This window comes from Sander lucioperca, chromosome 11 (assembly GCF_008315115.2).
Source record: "Sander lucioperca isolate FBNREF2018 chromosome 11, SLUC_FBN_1.2, whole genome shotgun sequence".
Taxonomy (NCBI): domain Eukaryota; kingdom Metazoa; phylum Chordata; class Actinopteri; order Perciformes; family Percidae; genus Sander; species Sander lucioperca.
The window spans coordinates 10,663,708-10,679,678 of record NC_050183.1 but is presented as its reverse complement, the minus strand read 5'-3'; the positions used below and the strand labels follow the sequence as shown (position 1 = coordinate 10,679,678).

Sequence of the window (15,971 nt, the reverse complement as noted above, 5' to 3'; positions counted from 1 at the left end):
CACACAGTGACCCTCATTCGAAAATCTAGCTAGCTAGCTAGCTAGCTAGCCTGTGGCGCTGTTGCACAAGTATGCTGAGGTTGACTCGAATGACCTCTCTCAGGTGTGTCTGTCTGTGCCTGAGTTTGAGCGGATCTGTATCTAATAAAGCAGCAACATTGCTTCATACTTCACTGTCCTGATTAATAGTTAAATAACCTACCTAGTGTGTGTTTTGTTGGTCATCTGGCACATCACCTGGCAGTGTGATGGGTGTGAGCCGGACAGCTGTGGTCAGCCGTGCTTGAAATAAACAAGAGGCCCTGGAGAGATTAATGGCTGTCTAAAGAGCGAGAGCCATGGCACCTCGTCCAGGAATGTGCCGTTTATAAATGGAAAGGAATGGGGTGAATGGCAAGCAGAGCAAGTAGGAAGGGGCTGGCTACGACCCAGGTGTATTCTCCATCCTGTTTAAAGGCAGATATTTTAATGCCATTCCTCCCGTCTGAATAGTTGTGGCTGTGGAAAATGGAATGAGAAGGCGAGGTAGTGCAGTTTGTAGCACAACATTGATCTAAAAGCAAAGCTCAGCAGGTAATTTGAGTGTTTTAAATTATAAAATCACATTTAGTAGTTTTATAATATAGACGTAGCCGAGGCCAGTGATCTCAGGAGTGTTAACGTGTTGGTTCAGGAAGGAGCTAGACCATAGACACAACACAAGGAAAGATGGTTTATGTTACTCTGATATACCATGGAACTTTCCTCCTTTTCTTTTTTTTTTTTGGAAACAAGATCTCCACTTCCTGTAGCATGCTTTCTTCAAGTGTGTGAGCCTTCACCACCTTCCGTTGTCACTTGACATGCAATTTTCTGTCAGTAGTTTTATGTGTTCTTATAGTAAATTAATTCTAAACAAATTTTAGTCTCCCCAGGGTCCATATTTTTTTAAATAAGTAAAAACCTTGAACATGCATTTTAAGGTCAATCATTATTTTACCTGAATCTGTGTGGTATTATGTAGTAATTTACAAACTGTATCTTGGTGTCATTTGAAACTATGACACCACATACCGAAAGCTAATTCCAGCAAGTCACTTTCTCAATGTTTATGTAGATTAGTCTAACAGATGACAGACCAACCCTTGTAAGCATATAATGAGAATTAAAAAGTAAGTCCAGTGAGACCGGCCGTTCTGGGAACGGCAAGGATTGCGGGTGGATTACGTGTATATAGCATCGGCTTATACATTGTCCCACACTAGCGTCATAAAATCTTGTGTTATCTGTTTTTTTATTATATATATATATATTATGTTGTTTTTAACTGCTCTTTAATGTTTTATGTAAAGCACTTTGAATTGCCCTGTTACTGAAATGTGCTATACAAATAAAGCTGCCTTGCCTCCCCTTGGACATTAAATATCCAAGTTTCACAAAACAATTTGCCTATTTACATGGTCAAGATTCATTATTAACCTGTTTCCTTTCTGTCAGATTGAAGCACCTCAGAATTCTCCCATAATGACTGAAGATATTCCTCTGTTGTTGCTCCCCTCTCCCCCCATCCCCTCCATTTTGTCTCCAGTCACAGTATACAAACCTGGGGCTTCTGAACAGCATGGATCAGAACATTCAGAACGGCGGCTCAACCTCCACCAGCCCGTACAACAACGACCATGCACAGAACAACGTGACAGCCCCATCACCCTACGCCCAGCCCAGCTCCACCTTTGATGCCCTTTCTCCCTCACCTGCCATCCCATCCAACACAGATTATGCCGGGACCCACACCTTTGATGTGTCTTTCCAGCAGTCTAGCACCGCAAAGTCTGCCACCTGGACGGTAAGATGCTTACTCATCAGATTAGTTTGTGCAGTTTACTTTAGGGCTGCCCCCTTTTGGTCGATTAGTCGACTATTTGGACATCTTGGTCTTAGTCGACTAAGATTTCTTTAGTCTTTTTTTATGTGATTTCATGCTGAATGACTTATTTTTAAGAAACTTATGAACACTGATGCTCTCTGGTAAACACAAAATGTAACGTGGTGCTTTTGCCTAATTCTTTGTGTAGAAGGTCAGTTTTACAGATCTGTCGATTAAATACACTAATCGATTAGTCGATGAAATCATTTGAGTGTTAGTCGACTAAGAATTTCTTTAGTCGAGACAGCCCTATTCTGCTTAAAGTTAGTGTGATTCTAGCTCATTGTCAAGCAGTATTTATCTCCACTCCTAGCTAGCCTTTGTAACACTAGCATCTTTAATTCAGCTTCTGATTTAATAGAGGGTATTTTTCACTGATTTTCCTGAAAAGCTGAAACATGTTCCAGGGGTTTTCTGCACATACTCATACATAAACTCATTACATAAATGTGTATTAACTACTGTACTGGATAGTAATGTCTTAAAGGACTAGATTTAAATTTTGGGCAATACACTTATTCACTTATATACACTTACATAAGAGTTAGATGATAAGATCAATGACCATTCTCATATTCATCCATTTAATATAAAACTACAGTCAGTTGCCAGTTAGCTAAGGGAAGCGTACAGACTGGAAATAGGAGGAAACAGCCTGGTCTGACGCTTTTCAAAGGTAAAAAAAAAAAACAAAACAGATCTTATTAATTAACATCTATATCTTGTTTTTCATTCCATACAAAACCAACAGTGTAAAAATGACTATTTCTTGGCCAGGAGCAAGGCAGCCAGCGGAGACTTGTTTTTATACTTTGGTTTTTGTTGCCTTATATTGTTATGTTATATTATTATGTTATTGAATGTACAGACATAAGAGCAGTATTGATCCTCTCATCTAACTTTCAGTAAGATAGCAAATAAGCGTAAAATGTTGAATTATTCCTTTAACCAACATCAAAAAATGGAAACCGTTTTTACATCTCCCATGAGTCAAACGTAGTAGTGTGGATGTAGCCTTTTAGTGACGCACTGTCACACTCCTATAGGACAATTTCACACAGTTTCAGGTAAGTTTCCAATCATAATATGCTGTGAGCTAACCTCTGCTGTTGTTCTGTGTTCTTTATTCTATAACTGTATTTTTACCAGGTGAAAAACCAAAAGGTTCTTTGGCATATGTCAATTTTTTTTAACATAGTTTCATATAGTTTTTATGTGTCATATAAGCAGTCATATGCTTGTCATAATACATATGGAGACACTTTTATGCTCTAGCTGTCATCAGAACAGGTCATCATATGAGGCAGTGATTTGTCAGGTTGAAGAGATACTAACCCTGAACTCCTTATCTGACAATCTGTGCTCTAGGCAGATGTAGGTTGCACAACTACATCTGGCAAGGAAGAATGACACCTGAGAATGTATAGCTTCAAATCACGACTAAACCCCAGGCATTTCTTGCTAAGGCTCAGACATTACACTGCATTTGATGAAAAAGAAAGGAATTGGCTGTCACTAAAAGAGACCATTCACATTAACCACGCATTAACCATATATGAGCCTAGATATTGTCTTAAATTTTGAATATCGTAATGTGACTAGCTGTTTTATTATTTGCCTTTTCCCACTTAGTCATTACATCCACATTACTGATGATTATTTATCAAAAATCTCAATGTGTAAATATTTTCTGAAAGCACCAATAGTCAACCCAACAATATCGCTGTATATATCGATGTATTTGGTCAGAAATATTGTGATTGTGATTTTGTCCAAATCGCCCAGGCCAAATTTATGCCCGGTGGGCCACCAAGCTTACAATGCACTATAGAGCTGAAGATCTTTGCCCGAACCCGACTGTTGGGTCCCGTCGGGTCTTAATTTCTATCATTGATCAAATGATGTTAAAAAATGTATAAATTAGTCATTCTTGACAAAAGGCAAAAGAGCTGTGTGTGTGCGTGCGCACATTTGAATAATGTCGGGCTGTAAACGGGTTCAGGCTTTTAAAAAGCTGTCAATCAAAATGTACTTGTCGGGCTCGGGCCGAATTCTATCGGGCTCGGGCCTTGTTGGGCCTAACTTTTAAGGCCCGATTACAGCTGTAATGCACTGGGTGAAACCCTGAATGTTCATGTCATGTTTAAACTTCAATTTACTCTCACCTTGGGCTTAGTTCACTGGTACTTTGTTGATGACAGAGGTGAGCAGTTGGTCCAGGTGTGGTGATGCCGTGTGCAGCTAGATGTCACCATGCAAAGCTCCGTAAACCTACAGAACCAGCTCTTCTTGCTCTGTCATTATGCATGACAGGGCTGAGGGACAGCTGTTGCATCAGAGCCCCACCTGCTCTGATGTTTATGTGTCTGCTGTGCACTGCTGTGTGCAGACACTGTAACAGACCCACAAGTTCGGTGTATTAATGCACCCTGGCGGACAATCGTAGGTGACAGGGATGTCAACCTCAGACAAAGTTTTTTCATTGTACGTATGAATGATGTGTTTTTGGAGGGACCCTGATTGATGATATTCACATGATGTCACAGTTACGTCACGTGCAGGGTTTTCCCTACCTTTATAAGGCTTAGGCGCAGCACCCAAGCCGTTTTGGGTATCACCTAAGCCAAATGAATGTAAAATCAATGTGAGCATCAAAACTAACTAAATGACTTCATTAAATGACTCAGATCTACTGATTGTAGTTGGTCCACAGTGGACCTCTATAGTAAGCGCAACATTTAAATATGTGCACCTATTTCCACAAACCTAGGGAAAACACTGGTATTGTGTGATGTGTTGCTGATTACATAATGGACCCCCAATACAATGAAGTATTTGCAAATGGCAACTGAGATTGATAACTAAAAGTCCATGCAAGCATCCCTGTCAGATTTGTCCAACGGGACTGTTGAAAAACCTGTTGAGCTGACTGCAGTGAATTCATTGCACTGTGCCTTCCAGTAAACAGGCTGAACTGAAGGGAGTGCTGGGCGATCTCACCTTATTCCTGGGCCACGCCGAGTGTGGGATTGTGACATTTACCCAATTCCCACACTGCCTCACTCATCCCTCTCATTTTCACAGTCCAAAAACAAAAGTGTTTGTCTGATGTGCAACTGTGAGGAGGTTGTGAGTGTGGTTTGTGAGAGGCACGCCCCATAGCTTGAGCCACACTGGTTTAGGACACATCCCCATTATAGACGCATGTAGTGCAACAGTCTGTGTCCCACAGTCACAACACATGATGCAAGACTGGTTTGATTGGTCTGACTTAACATGGCAAAGTAGTGGATTGTTTACTTATTATTACCGTACTGAGTAAGTGTATCTTTCCCTGACGCCTAGGTTTTACATACTGCCGGTAATACCAGCATGATCTAACAGAATTCAGTTTTATTGTCCGAGTGGCAACTTTGAATATATCTTTGAAGATGAAAAACAACAATGAGAGCTAAAAATATAGCAAATAAAATAAAAATATGAATAAAAGGAAATCTGTGATGAATACAGTGGCACTTTTCCTGACCTGTGTCCATCATTTATTTTAAATGTTATTTATTGAGCCAAAAAAGATTATACATACAGTCTATTGTTGTCCCAATGCTTATTTCTACACAGTTATAAAGCAGATGATATAAAAAATAGGATTGTATTTTGAGATTGGAACAGTATCAAAAATGCACAAATTTAAAAGAGAAAGAAAACATTTAAAAAATATATATTTTTTTTTTCTTAAATTTAATAGTAATTGAGTCCAACATTTATGACCCTATTAACTAACCCATCAAGATAGAATTAATTGTTCGCTGTTTTAATGGATGAGCTACGTAAAGAGTCTCTTGGTGTTTGTTTACTGGTTTCTATTTTTCCGTTGTACCCCTAAAAACAATAAAACAACATATTAATACTGTCTTGTTTTCTCATGTAGTGCCATTTAGTGTCATTTAGATGCCTTACGTTAGAGAGGGTCATTTCCTCTGTGGTGTACAGTAGCCGTCGACCTAATTCTAAAGAATTGTGATTATAGTGTTGGTTCCCATCACAATGAGGCTCCCTCCCCTGATCTGAGGAGCTCTTTTCCAAAGCTCCCGTAATCTCAATCCAATAGCTCTACTGCTGGACTGATGGACGGATGGCAGAGAGCCACTGAAGATGTCACCGCCACAGCTTTGCTCGGCGCATAGATCTGCTAATGCCCCCTTTTGAAGGCCTGCGGGATCTTCCACACGACTTAGTGGACTGTGTACTGTGCTTTTTGATGACTGTTCTTATGGAGACACACCTAATCCCTAACCCACACCTTAACCTCTTCCTGTCTAGGATGACTGTGTGACACACACATACACAGTAAGGTGCAGCACGTCAACATTTCCCAGAACTGCTCCCACACCGTTTTCTTGTTGGCACTCCTGCAGTCTCCATGGTGCTCCCTCTTCAATCAGTTAGTTAGGAAAAAAAAACACTTGGCCAGGTCAAATGAATACATGGGTTAGAGATGTTTTATCTTCTTTGCTTTACTAAATTAATGGAGTGTCGCTAATGAGGCAGCCATTGTTGGCTGCAGAAGCAACTATTGTGAGGCTGAAGATTGGTTGTGTTTGCCATGTGTATTAACTGCCACCACATATAGTAGACAAAGGAGAAGAATGTCACGGTTTGGGCTATCATTGGGACGCTGTAGAGCTCGAGGGATTACAGTAATGGATTGAGGGCCTGTAGGTAATACTTGTGTAAATACTGTGTGCCTCTCGCCTGAACCCTGTGCTTTTGGAGTGGGCTCTGTCTTTTTGTGAGAGTTAAGCTTGATGGTTGCATCTCACATTGCGCCGGAGGAGAAGGAGGAGGAGAGAGCCCTTGAATGCTCAAAGAGAAGAGTGTTCTAGCGAAAGGCAGCAAGACACAGCTTGCCCCTGGAACATCTGCGGGCCCGTCCCACGCCTCACGAGATGGGGCTGAGACTTGTTTTTGTCAAGAAGCTTGTCACGACTCGCCCATCACAGGGAGACAAGCCCTAAAAGCTACAGATGGGAAAAGTTAGAGGGGAATTTTTTTAAACAAGCAGAGTTGAAAAGGTTTTTTATGATATGGGCTATGCGATTTCTTCATAAATCGTTGTGGAAAAGCCCATTCTCTTACAGTTTAGATTACAAGATTATTTTTTACTCTGCACAAACAACCCTGTACAGATACTGGCAGCATTGGTTTACCTCAACAGAAAACAGGATCATGCTGTAGTTGTATAAATACAAAAAAGGTAGTATTTCCTGGATCAAACCACAACTGAGTTTCTGGGAGCTCTCAACACAAAAACCATTGTTGCATGATGACTGAACTTTAGAATAACACAAACACGCTGGCAGCTTTATTACTTCCTTGAAGGATAAGTAGATCAAACAGGTTTTGGAAATTATTTGAGTCATTAAAACAAGTTTTTTATTGAGGAGCGCAATGTTTGAAAAGAATGAAAGGAAAAACAAGATCTTTTTCTTCATGTCTTCATATCTCTCTACTGGCTTTTATTTTCAAGCACAATGAACTCAGTTGTAGTTATAGTCATTTAGGCCGCTGGTTAGAAAAGGGTTCGATTGGCTAATCCCAAGTGACAGATGCATATTTGACTCTTTCAGCGCTGACCACACAAACGTGATACCACATGTCAGTGTACAGGTTTGCCTTGGGACAGGTGTCATCACTCAGATTGTGTGGTCAAGATTGGTGCTGATGACTACAACATAACATTCTTTATTTTGTAGACTGAGATATAGAGAAAGGCAGTTATCCTGTATAAACTTTACATTTGACCCCGTATACATTTTCTTCGAAAAAGCAGGTGTTTTACTTCTGTTTCAGAGAAAAGAGGAGAGTAGAAAAAAACTCCTTTGCATTATTGAGGAATTAAACAGGTTTGGGAGAAGCTTTGGGCATGACATGACATGTCAGGTATGAAGAAGACAAGACCCGAGGCGCCAAACAGCGCTTGTTTAAGGCCTGATGTTTGTCAGGACTTGACTTCTGCATGTGCCCGCAGCGCCTGTCAGGGAGAAAAGAATGCTACAGCTGTGGGCCTGCCTCAACCTGTGCTCCACGGGAAGTGTGTTTGTGTGTTCAAGAGTTGCATGTGTTAGAAAGTAATTGCACACATGCAGCACTGTACAAGCATCAGAACAAATTGTATGTTGCATGCAGTTAGATTATTATAAGAACATAGTTCCATTATTATACCAGCTCATTTTCTTTGTCCTGCAGAGCTGCACAACAGCGGAGTTGAGTAGGTTGTGTTTGTGAATGCAGCCACTTTAGGACTTTCGTTGTTGTTTTTCGCCTCACTGCCACATCACGTGCCAGCTGAAAGCAATGTCTCGTGTGGTTCTTGCAAATATGTAGAAACCGTTTTCTTTCAAATGATTGTGATTAAGCAGCTCTGTATTGTGCGCCTGTGTGTTCCTTTGGCTGTGCAATTCACAATGTGACCAATGAAAGGCTCATAATTACATGTTAACACCTGAGCACCGCGCCCTGTGTGAGCCACTGAATCCCATCAGTCAACTGGCTGTCCTCCACCCCTGAACACTGTTAGCTTTAGCCGGGCACTGCTTTCAGCAATCAGCAGCAGCTCCCCACTCTCACTGCTGAGCAAACACTGCACCGGCAGCACATAGCTGTGTGCTCAAAGTTTGTACCTTCAGGGCTGGGATTGGTGTGTGTGTGTGTGTGTGTGTGTGTGTGTGTGTGTGTGTGTGTGTGTGTGTGTGTGTGTGTGTGTGTGTGTGTGTGTGTGTGTGTGTGTGTGTGTGTGTGTGTGTGTGTGTGTGTGTGTGTGTGTGTGTGTGTGTGTGTGTGACAGTAGGATATGATCTAAACAAACTTCGCTTTTCTGCCTCTAACATCTCTGATTAGATCTTATTGCTTTGAGTTCTGTTGTTTTCGCCTTCAGGTACACAAATCCAGCACCCTGTAATTATTCCAAACACTACGTAGTGACCCTTTACCCAGCACATCTCTCGTTCTCTTTGCCTCATGATCTCCTGCTCACTCTTTCTCTTTTGCTCTTTCCCCGTCCCTCTGCTTGGCTTCTCCACCTCATTTAGCTGATTGACAGAGGCGTACGGGGAGTATCAGGTTAGGAGCGAGGGGGCAACTGGAACCATTCATCTTAGGCTTTTCTCTCTCTTTCTTTCTTTTTTTTTTTTTTTTTTTAAAGCTGCTTTGATTTTAAGGAAGAATCACTTCAGTCATTGTGTTGACATACATGTCCTAGAGCTTTCATTGTGCTCATCGTCAGTACATCATGTTAGCTAGATGTATTTATGCACAAATGGCAAACACTTGCGACTGATTTTTATTTTACCTTACTGTCTGCTTTAATATTTAATATTACCTTAACTTTCCAGCAGTGAATATTCGCAGCGTAATGTAGTGTTGTGTCAATTTGTCCTGTGCATGTACAGTTTATAATGAGGTCACTTGAGGAAAGGAGCATAGCGGAGAATTTGGGTTATTCTTAACTTGCCTTTTATTAGTGGATCCGGTCTCTGGTTGAAATGCACAGCAGTAATGTGTTTGCTTGCTTGCGAGCAAGAATCTGGGAAAGAGAGATGAGAAGACAGTGTTTTGAGTTTGTCCTGATGAAAGGAAAGGTTGTGCCTGGGGAGCAGAGTAGAAAATGTCCCTGCCAAGCTTGTGTAATATTTAAAGTCAGCATAGACAGGTACTGGGATGAGCTCCTTTTCTTTGGAACCAAACTTAATGGAGGTGGAATTTTATGTTGCATTGTTTTTCGAACACAGCCCCAAGCGGCTTTCACAATGTTCACTCAGAAATGAAAAAAATTCCCCACCACCCCCACCCGATGTCTCTTGCACACAGAGGAATTAAGGCTCTGCTTACACAGCACTGATTTGAATGGTTTGTTTACACAGTTGGGTTCTGCCTATTAGTAACAATTCAGTCTTTCTGATGGCTTACTGGTTATCAATCCTAACAGTGCCAGGGATCAACGTGCATCCATTCTTCATGACTCCTGGCTTACAAACCTTGAATGTGAGCCAGTTTGTGTAAGAGACCATCACATTTTGGCACCAGTCATACATGGATCTTCTGTAACTCCTGTAATACTACTTCATTCCTGTACTCAAAAGTAAAACTGAGTCATTTTCAACCGCACAAGGAAAACTGCACTCTACTTTGTGTAGTGTTAGTTTGCCAGCGTCTTCAGAAGCCCTGTTCTGTGTGATGAGTGGCCATCAGATGCTTTAGCAGAATACTCCTCCCTTGAAGATGAAAGCCAGGCCTAGTTTAATTGCTGCTGGAGGGGTCCATTTTATGGCTCTCCACGGAAGTCCCAGAGGCTCTCCGTGAGACATCCTTGAGGTTGCCCAATACACACTCGTAGCACCAAAACTCTTGTGTGAGTTTATTTAAGTAGGTCATAATCACAGTCTTGTCTTTAACCCTTTTTGCTTCAGGGAAACCAGAAGTGCACAGTCCAGGCAACAGGTGTTGATCTGTGCCATTTTTGGAAGCTTCTAAACAATTTGCTCATGAACTTTTCTGAACAACTTTGGTATCTTTAATTTAAATTATTGTTTTGCAATGCTTTATGTAATCTTTTTCTCTTTTGTCTTGTGATTTCTCTTTTCCAGTACTCGACAGACCTGAAGAAGTTATACTGCCAAATTGCCAAGACATGTCCCATTCAGATCAAAGTCCTGACCAACCCACCCCAGGGCGCTGTTATCAGAGCCATGCCTGTTTACAAGAAAGCCGAACATGTAACCGAGGTGGTGAAGCGCTGCCCGAACCACGAGCTTAGCCGCGAGTTCAACGACGGTCAGTTCTGTTTGATTTATTTATGTTTTAAACAAATCTTTGCACGTTTCACTTTAGTAAATAGTGTTTGCTGTCGACATTTAATGACACAACTTGTGTGTTCTGCTTCCAGGTCAGATAGCTCCTCCGAGCCACCTGATCCGTGTGGAGGGAAACAATCATGCCCAGTATGTGGAGGACTCCATCACTGGAAGACAGAGCGTATTAGTTCCTTACGAACCTCCCCAGGTGAGCGGTCTATCATCGCCGAGCGAGGCTAGCTGAATGCCCCGTCAGCGACGCCTCACCACCTCCGCCTGACTCTGACAGATTGTGACAGCAGTGACAGACTTGTCATGTCCAGCCTCTCAGCCCCCTGAAGCCCCTCAGTAGGAACACTACTTCATCTCTATACAGGCCTCAGAAGGAAATAGTCCTGTTTGTCTGCATGTGGGGGTAACAGGTCACATGGAAAGTTATGATATGTAATTAAAACACTTTGACAGCTATCAGGAAGGATCAGGGTGATTAATCTGTTTTTAAACTCTCCAGTAACTGGGATGTTTAAATAATGTTGAAGTCATTACTTTAGTTATTAAGGTAGGCTAAATATTGTGCCGTTGTAATTGACTTTAAAGACCACTCTAAAACCATTTTACTTCTATGTTTTTTGTGAATTGCATCAGCAAAATCTGGCTGGGGAAAATAAAGGAATTGCGCGGTCTTTGGTTAAAATCATATGTCTTTTGATATATTAAATATATGTGATACAAGACCAAAATTGTAACACTGCATTTACATACACTTAAATGTACATATTTAGGCGTCTTTCTGCTGTAACCTGAGATAAAAACTAGTAGAGCTTTCTGCATCGCTTACAAAACAAAAATACAGCAGCCTTGTTTCAAAATTATTGAAGTGGATGGAGAGAATTCTTATTTGTGGCTGCCTGCTTTTAAACGCAGGTTTTACAGGAGGCAGGACATGGCTGTGCATGTAAATGCAATCTTCAATATCCTGTCTAAAAACCAGTTCTTTGTTTTTGTTTTTCCCATTTTTCATTTCACCCAGTGATGTCACTCACCATCAGTGTCGTTCTCCTTTCTCAGGTGGGGACAGAATTCACCACAATTTTGTACAACTTCATGTGCAACTCGAGCTGCGTGGGCGGAATGAACAGACGCCCAATTCTCATCATTGTCACTCTGGAAACCAGAGAGTAAGAGACACAATTATCCTCGTCCGCTGTGATTGCCTGTCATGCCTCCAGTTAAGCGGTGGATTGTGTCTTACGTGCTGTGTGTCCCCCCCCGTCTTCTCCCAGTGGTCAGGTATTAGGCCGCCGGTGCTTCGAGGCCAGGATCTGCGCCTGCCCGGGCCGAGACCGGAAGGCGGACGAGGACAGCATCCGCAAGCAGCATGTAACGGACGGCACAAAGAGCAATGACGGTACGAAGCGCCGTAAGTAGGGCCGGGGCTGGTGGTGGTTTGTCATGCTTTGGTCTGATCTGACATGCTGCCAGTCTCGAGGACCCCTAACCGCCGCACTCGCTAACACTCCACACGTGACTGCTGCCAAACTCTCCACATTCTAACTCTTTCCTCTCTCTCTTGTTTCCCCTCCTGCTCTGACTTAGGCTCACTATTTAAAGATACTTAACACTTTACCCTCCTCTTTGCAGCCTTCCGCCAGGTTTCCCATGGCATACAGATGTCCACCATCAAGAAGAGAAGATCTACAGATGAGGAGGTTTTTTGTTTGCCTGTAAGTGTTACTTTTACTGTTTCAGGGAATTGCTTTGAAACATTGTTCTGAGTGTGTCCAAGCTGCTTACTGACCACCGCCTTTCTTTTCTTTTTTTTTCTTACAGATCAAAGGCCGTGAAATTTATGAGATTTTGGTAAAAATCAAAGAGTCTCTGGAACTCATGCAGTTTCTGCCACAGCACACTATAGAGTCGTACAGGCAGCAGCAGCAGAATCTCCTTCAGAAACAGTGAGTACTTGTTCAGATTCATTATAAAGTCTTGCTCATTTGTTCTTAGGCGCATTATGAAAAACATATCTGCATTACTTGCAAGGTTTACCCTCGAATTCCTGTTTTACTTGTGCTGTTTTTTTTAGTTATGCTCTCTTTATCTACTGTCACTGAACTGCTCGTTTGCTTGCACAGAAGATTTGTTTTGGATGAAATTGTTTTTTGTTTTAAATAGACTGCAGTGATTTAACTGACTAAACCTGACTGACTCGTTGCTGGAAAAGTGGATTGCACTGATAAAGGTTATGCATGAGATTTCTGGATTCTACTTATTGCTGCCACTGAAGCATCGCAGATAATAATTGCTCTAAAATGGGTGTTGTTCAGTGTTTCTCAGCTAAGAATGGACCTAGAGTTTTTTGCTCAATGCTGGCAACTTCGAGGGTGAGCCTTGCATCAAGTAGAGCTGCTTTTGTTTTCTCTTCTGCGCTCTCATGGGATGTGAGCCAAAGCTGACGAATCGTGACAAATGTACCTGGCTATGCTTTGTTAAGGAGAAGCTTCCAACGATTGGCAGTAACGCCTTTGGGTGCTCTGCCAGGGTTTGCACAACAGCACCCAACAAAAACCGTGCCTCAGCCTCATCTGTTCACTCTGAGCATAATTAAAACTGTCTCAGACGCACATGTTCACACACACTTTTCCTCATCCACGCCCATTTCACTATAAGCTATGGAAAAGAGGAGATGGGTGTAAATGATAGTTTGACAGCCCGATGGTGATAATTATTGCTTACGTTATAGTTTCCCATTAAGAGACTGGCAAACAGCCTCACTGTGAGATAATGCTTGCGTCTGCCGGTTTTTACTTCACTTTTGTTTGTTGCTGCCTACCGGTTGCTGTCATGTTGGTAAAGCCTATTAACAATCATTTAACAAACAGACATTTAACTAAATCCTACATTTCAGGTTTTAGTGGGTTTGTTGATAAGTTTAGATTCTAAATTCAAGATTTTTTAAAGCCTGAATATTAAAAAAGATTTGGTATATTTGCCCTTCTTTGTGTGGTTATCATGCATGTTTTTCTTAGTTTTTTTTGTATATTCTTACAATCCTCATGGCCAACATAGCTTGGTACTCATTTCTGTCATTTACAACTCCTGCAATGTTTCCCTCACAGCCTTTGAAATAAAAGGTTCTATCAACGACAATTGTGCCAGGCCTTTTTATTCCTCCACTGTGTTAACGCCAAATATTGCTGCACATAACGGTACTGACATGCTGTGATCTGTGTTCTTAGAGTGCCATCTTCTGGACAGACTCATTAGTGCAGGACATTGATGTGTTAAGTTACAGCTCTCTGTCACATAAACTTTGCGTAGTTCTGTGTGTGTATCTTTCTTTATCACTGTTTTTTTTTTTTTTTTTTTTTCAAAACCGTTCAGGGTTTCCCCCAGAAAAGTTGTTAGGCCTAGTGGCAAGTGTCTTTTTTGATGAGGGCCCGCCTGTGGCCAGTCACAGACTGATGGCAGCATTAACGTAGAGCCAAATAGTTTCAACAGAATCATGGACGGAATCGCCAAATTGAGAATTTAAAAAAGCTATAAGAGATTTCATAGGGCCCTAAAAGCTTACTGGAGATTTGAAAATATAACAATGTCTAAAGTTCCAACTGAGCCGCCCAACTTTAAGTGTGGTTTAAAAAACGTCTTAAAAGTACATTTAAAAATGTTTCACCAGTGGCTTAGGCCTAGTGGGGGGCAACTTAGGCCCAATGGGCCACCAGGCTGGGGGAATACACTGGGGGAAACCCTGCCATTTGTTGAGCTACTTTTCTGAAGCTCTGGGCCTCTCTGGGGTCACTCCTCTCTCCTCCTCTGTCAGTGAGCACTTATTTCTGCTCTCTCTCTCTTTTTCTGGTTCCTCCCTGCAGTCTGATTAAAGCCCGTCTTGGTAGCCAGCTCATGGAACCGGCAGGAGAGCAGAGGTGGCGCTGCAGCTCCTCCTGAAACTCTGACCCACATTCCTCCTCCCTCCTCCTCCGAGTCACACGGACCTCCTCTCTGTCTCCTTTTCATCAACTTTTTTTCTGATCTCCTCCCTTTCTGCCTTCTGGGATTCTGCACTGAGGATGTGACACTGGAACTTTCTGTTTTTTAAGATTTGCTGCAAAATCATGGAATATCTTTGTTATTTTATTCAGCCATTATGAGTTGGACATTGTCAGTGTGAAATGTAGGCCTTAGCCCTACATGCTGGCCTTGCAAAGCCTTTGTTTATCCACTCTGGCCTACTGGCTCTCTATCAATCTGAAATCCATAGATTACAATTTGTAGACTGATTTGCATGCGTTCTTTTTGTCCATAAAAAGTACATTTTGTAAGGTTGCCTATTATGATGACACCCTCACTTTGTTCAGGTCGTCCCTGTTTAGTTTTATGGCATGTGTCATGTATCTGTTGCTTAGAGTCTGTGAAACGTTCGTCCCATTCAGCCTTTTATGAAGGCTGAAGTTGGACAGGAACCAAGCTTAAACGTCAGTTTCTTTATCTTACTTGAGCTTATTTAAGTAAATGTGTTTTTGACCTTGCATCATCATGAGAGCTGGACTCACAAAATCTATCTCGTTGGGTTTTGGGTGGGGGGGAAGAGACTTTATTCTTGAAAGAACTTTTTGCTAATGCTGGTCATGTTTTATAAAGTCACTGCCGGACAGTTTGCGCGTTTGTTTGATGTGCACTCTGTGATGTACAGAGCAGATGTGAACATTTGCATCTGTGACCATTCTGTTTGAAACAGATTGTTTTGTTATTTTATGTGGCTATTGCACTTTGTCTGTCAGAACATAATAAATAGCTGTTTTTGTTGTTGCTTGAACTCTGTCCTGTTCTTTTACTGCTCTGCTATTTCATGATTGAAATATGTGGTCAGTATGAGGAGGAAACATTCTCTAGGGGCCCAGAAATTAAAGGAAGTTAGTAATTTACTAAAATGCTATTATCATAGTGCGTTCCATTCACCTCGGAAGCCGGAGCTGGGAATGATGTCACACCCGAGTTGACTGCGTTCCGTTTACAAAGTGCTCTAGCCAGGTTAGCCATTGTTAGCAATACCAGTTGATAACAGCGCATTACGCTGTATTTTGTGCATACAAACAGCGTAACATGTCCACAGATAGAAGTTGGACAGGACTTTGTGTACAACTGATTTAGTGTTGGACAGTAGTGCTAATAAACTGTGTATTACTACAGTGGAGCAGCCATGTTGGATTTTGAGTTTG

At 41.7% G+C, this 15,971-nt stretch overlaps 1 protein-coding gene across 6 annotated transcripts in view; it reads left to right on the top strand.

Moving 5' to 3' along the window:
• Positions 1–15,971, top strand: part of tp63 (tumor protein p63) — a 39,102-nt gene that overhangs the window by 19,218 nt on the left and 3,913 nt on the right. For 4 of the 6 annotated variants that reach the window (XM_031311774.1, XM_031311776.1, XM_031311777.2 and 1 more), the window contains 7 exons: positions 1,568–1,825; positions 10,549–10,735; positions 10,848–10,963; positions 11,824–11,933; positions 12,039–12,175; positions 12,397–12,479; positions 12,586–12,710. In XM_031311774.1, the coding sequence (XP_031167634.1) occupies positions 1,568–1,825; positions 10,549–10,735; positions 10,848–10,963; positions 11,824–11,933; positions 12,039–12,175; positions 12,397–12,479; positions 12,586–12,710 (1,016 nt within the window). The remainder of the gene's footprint in view (positions 1–1,567; positions 1,826–10,548; positions 10,736–10,847; positions 10,964–11,823; positions 11,934–12,038; positions 12,176–12,396; positions 12,480–12,585; positions 12,711–15,971) is intronic. The other 2 variants (XM_031311775.1, XM_031311778.2) reach the window with 1 other exon arrangement.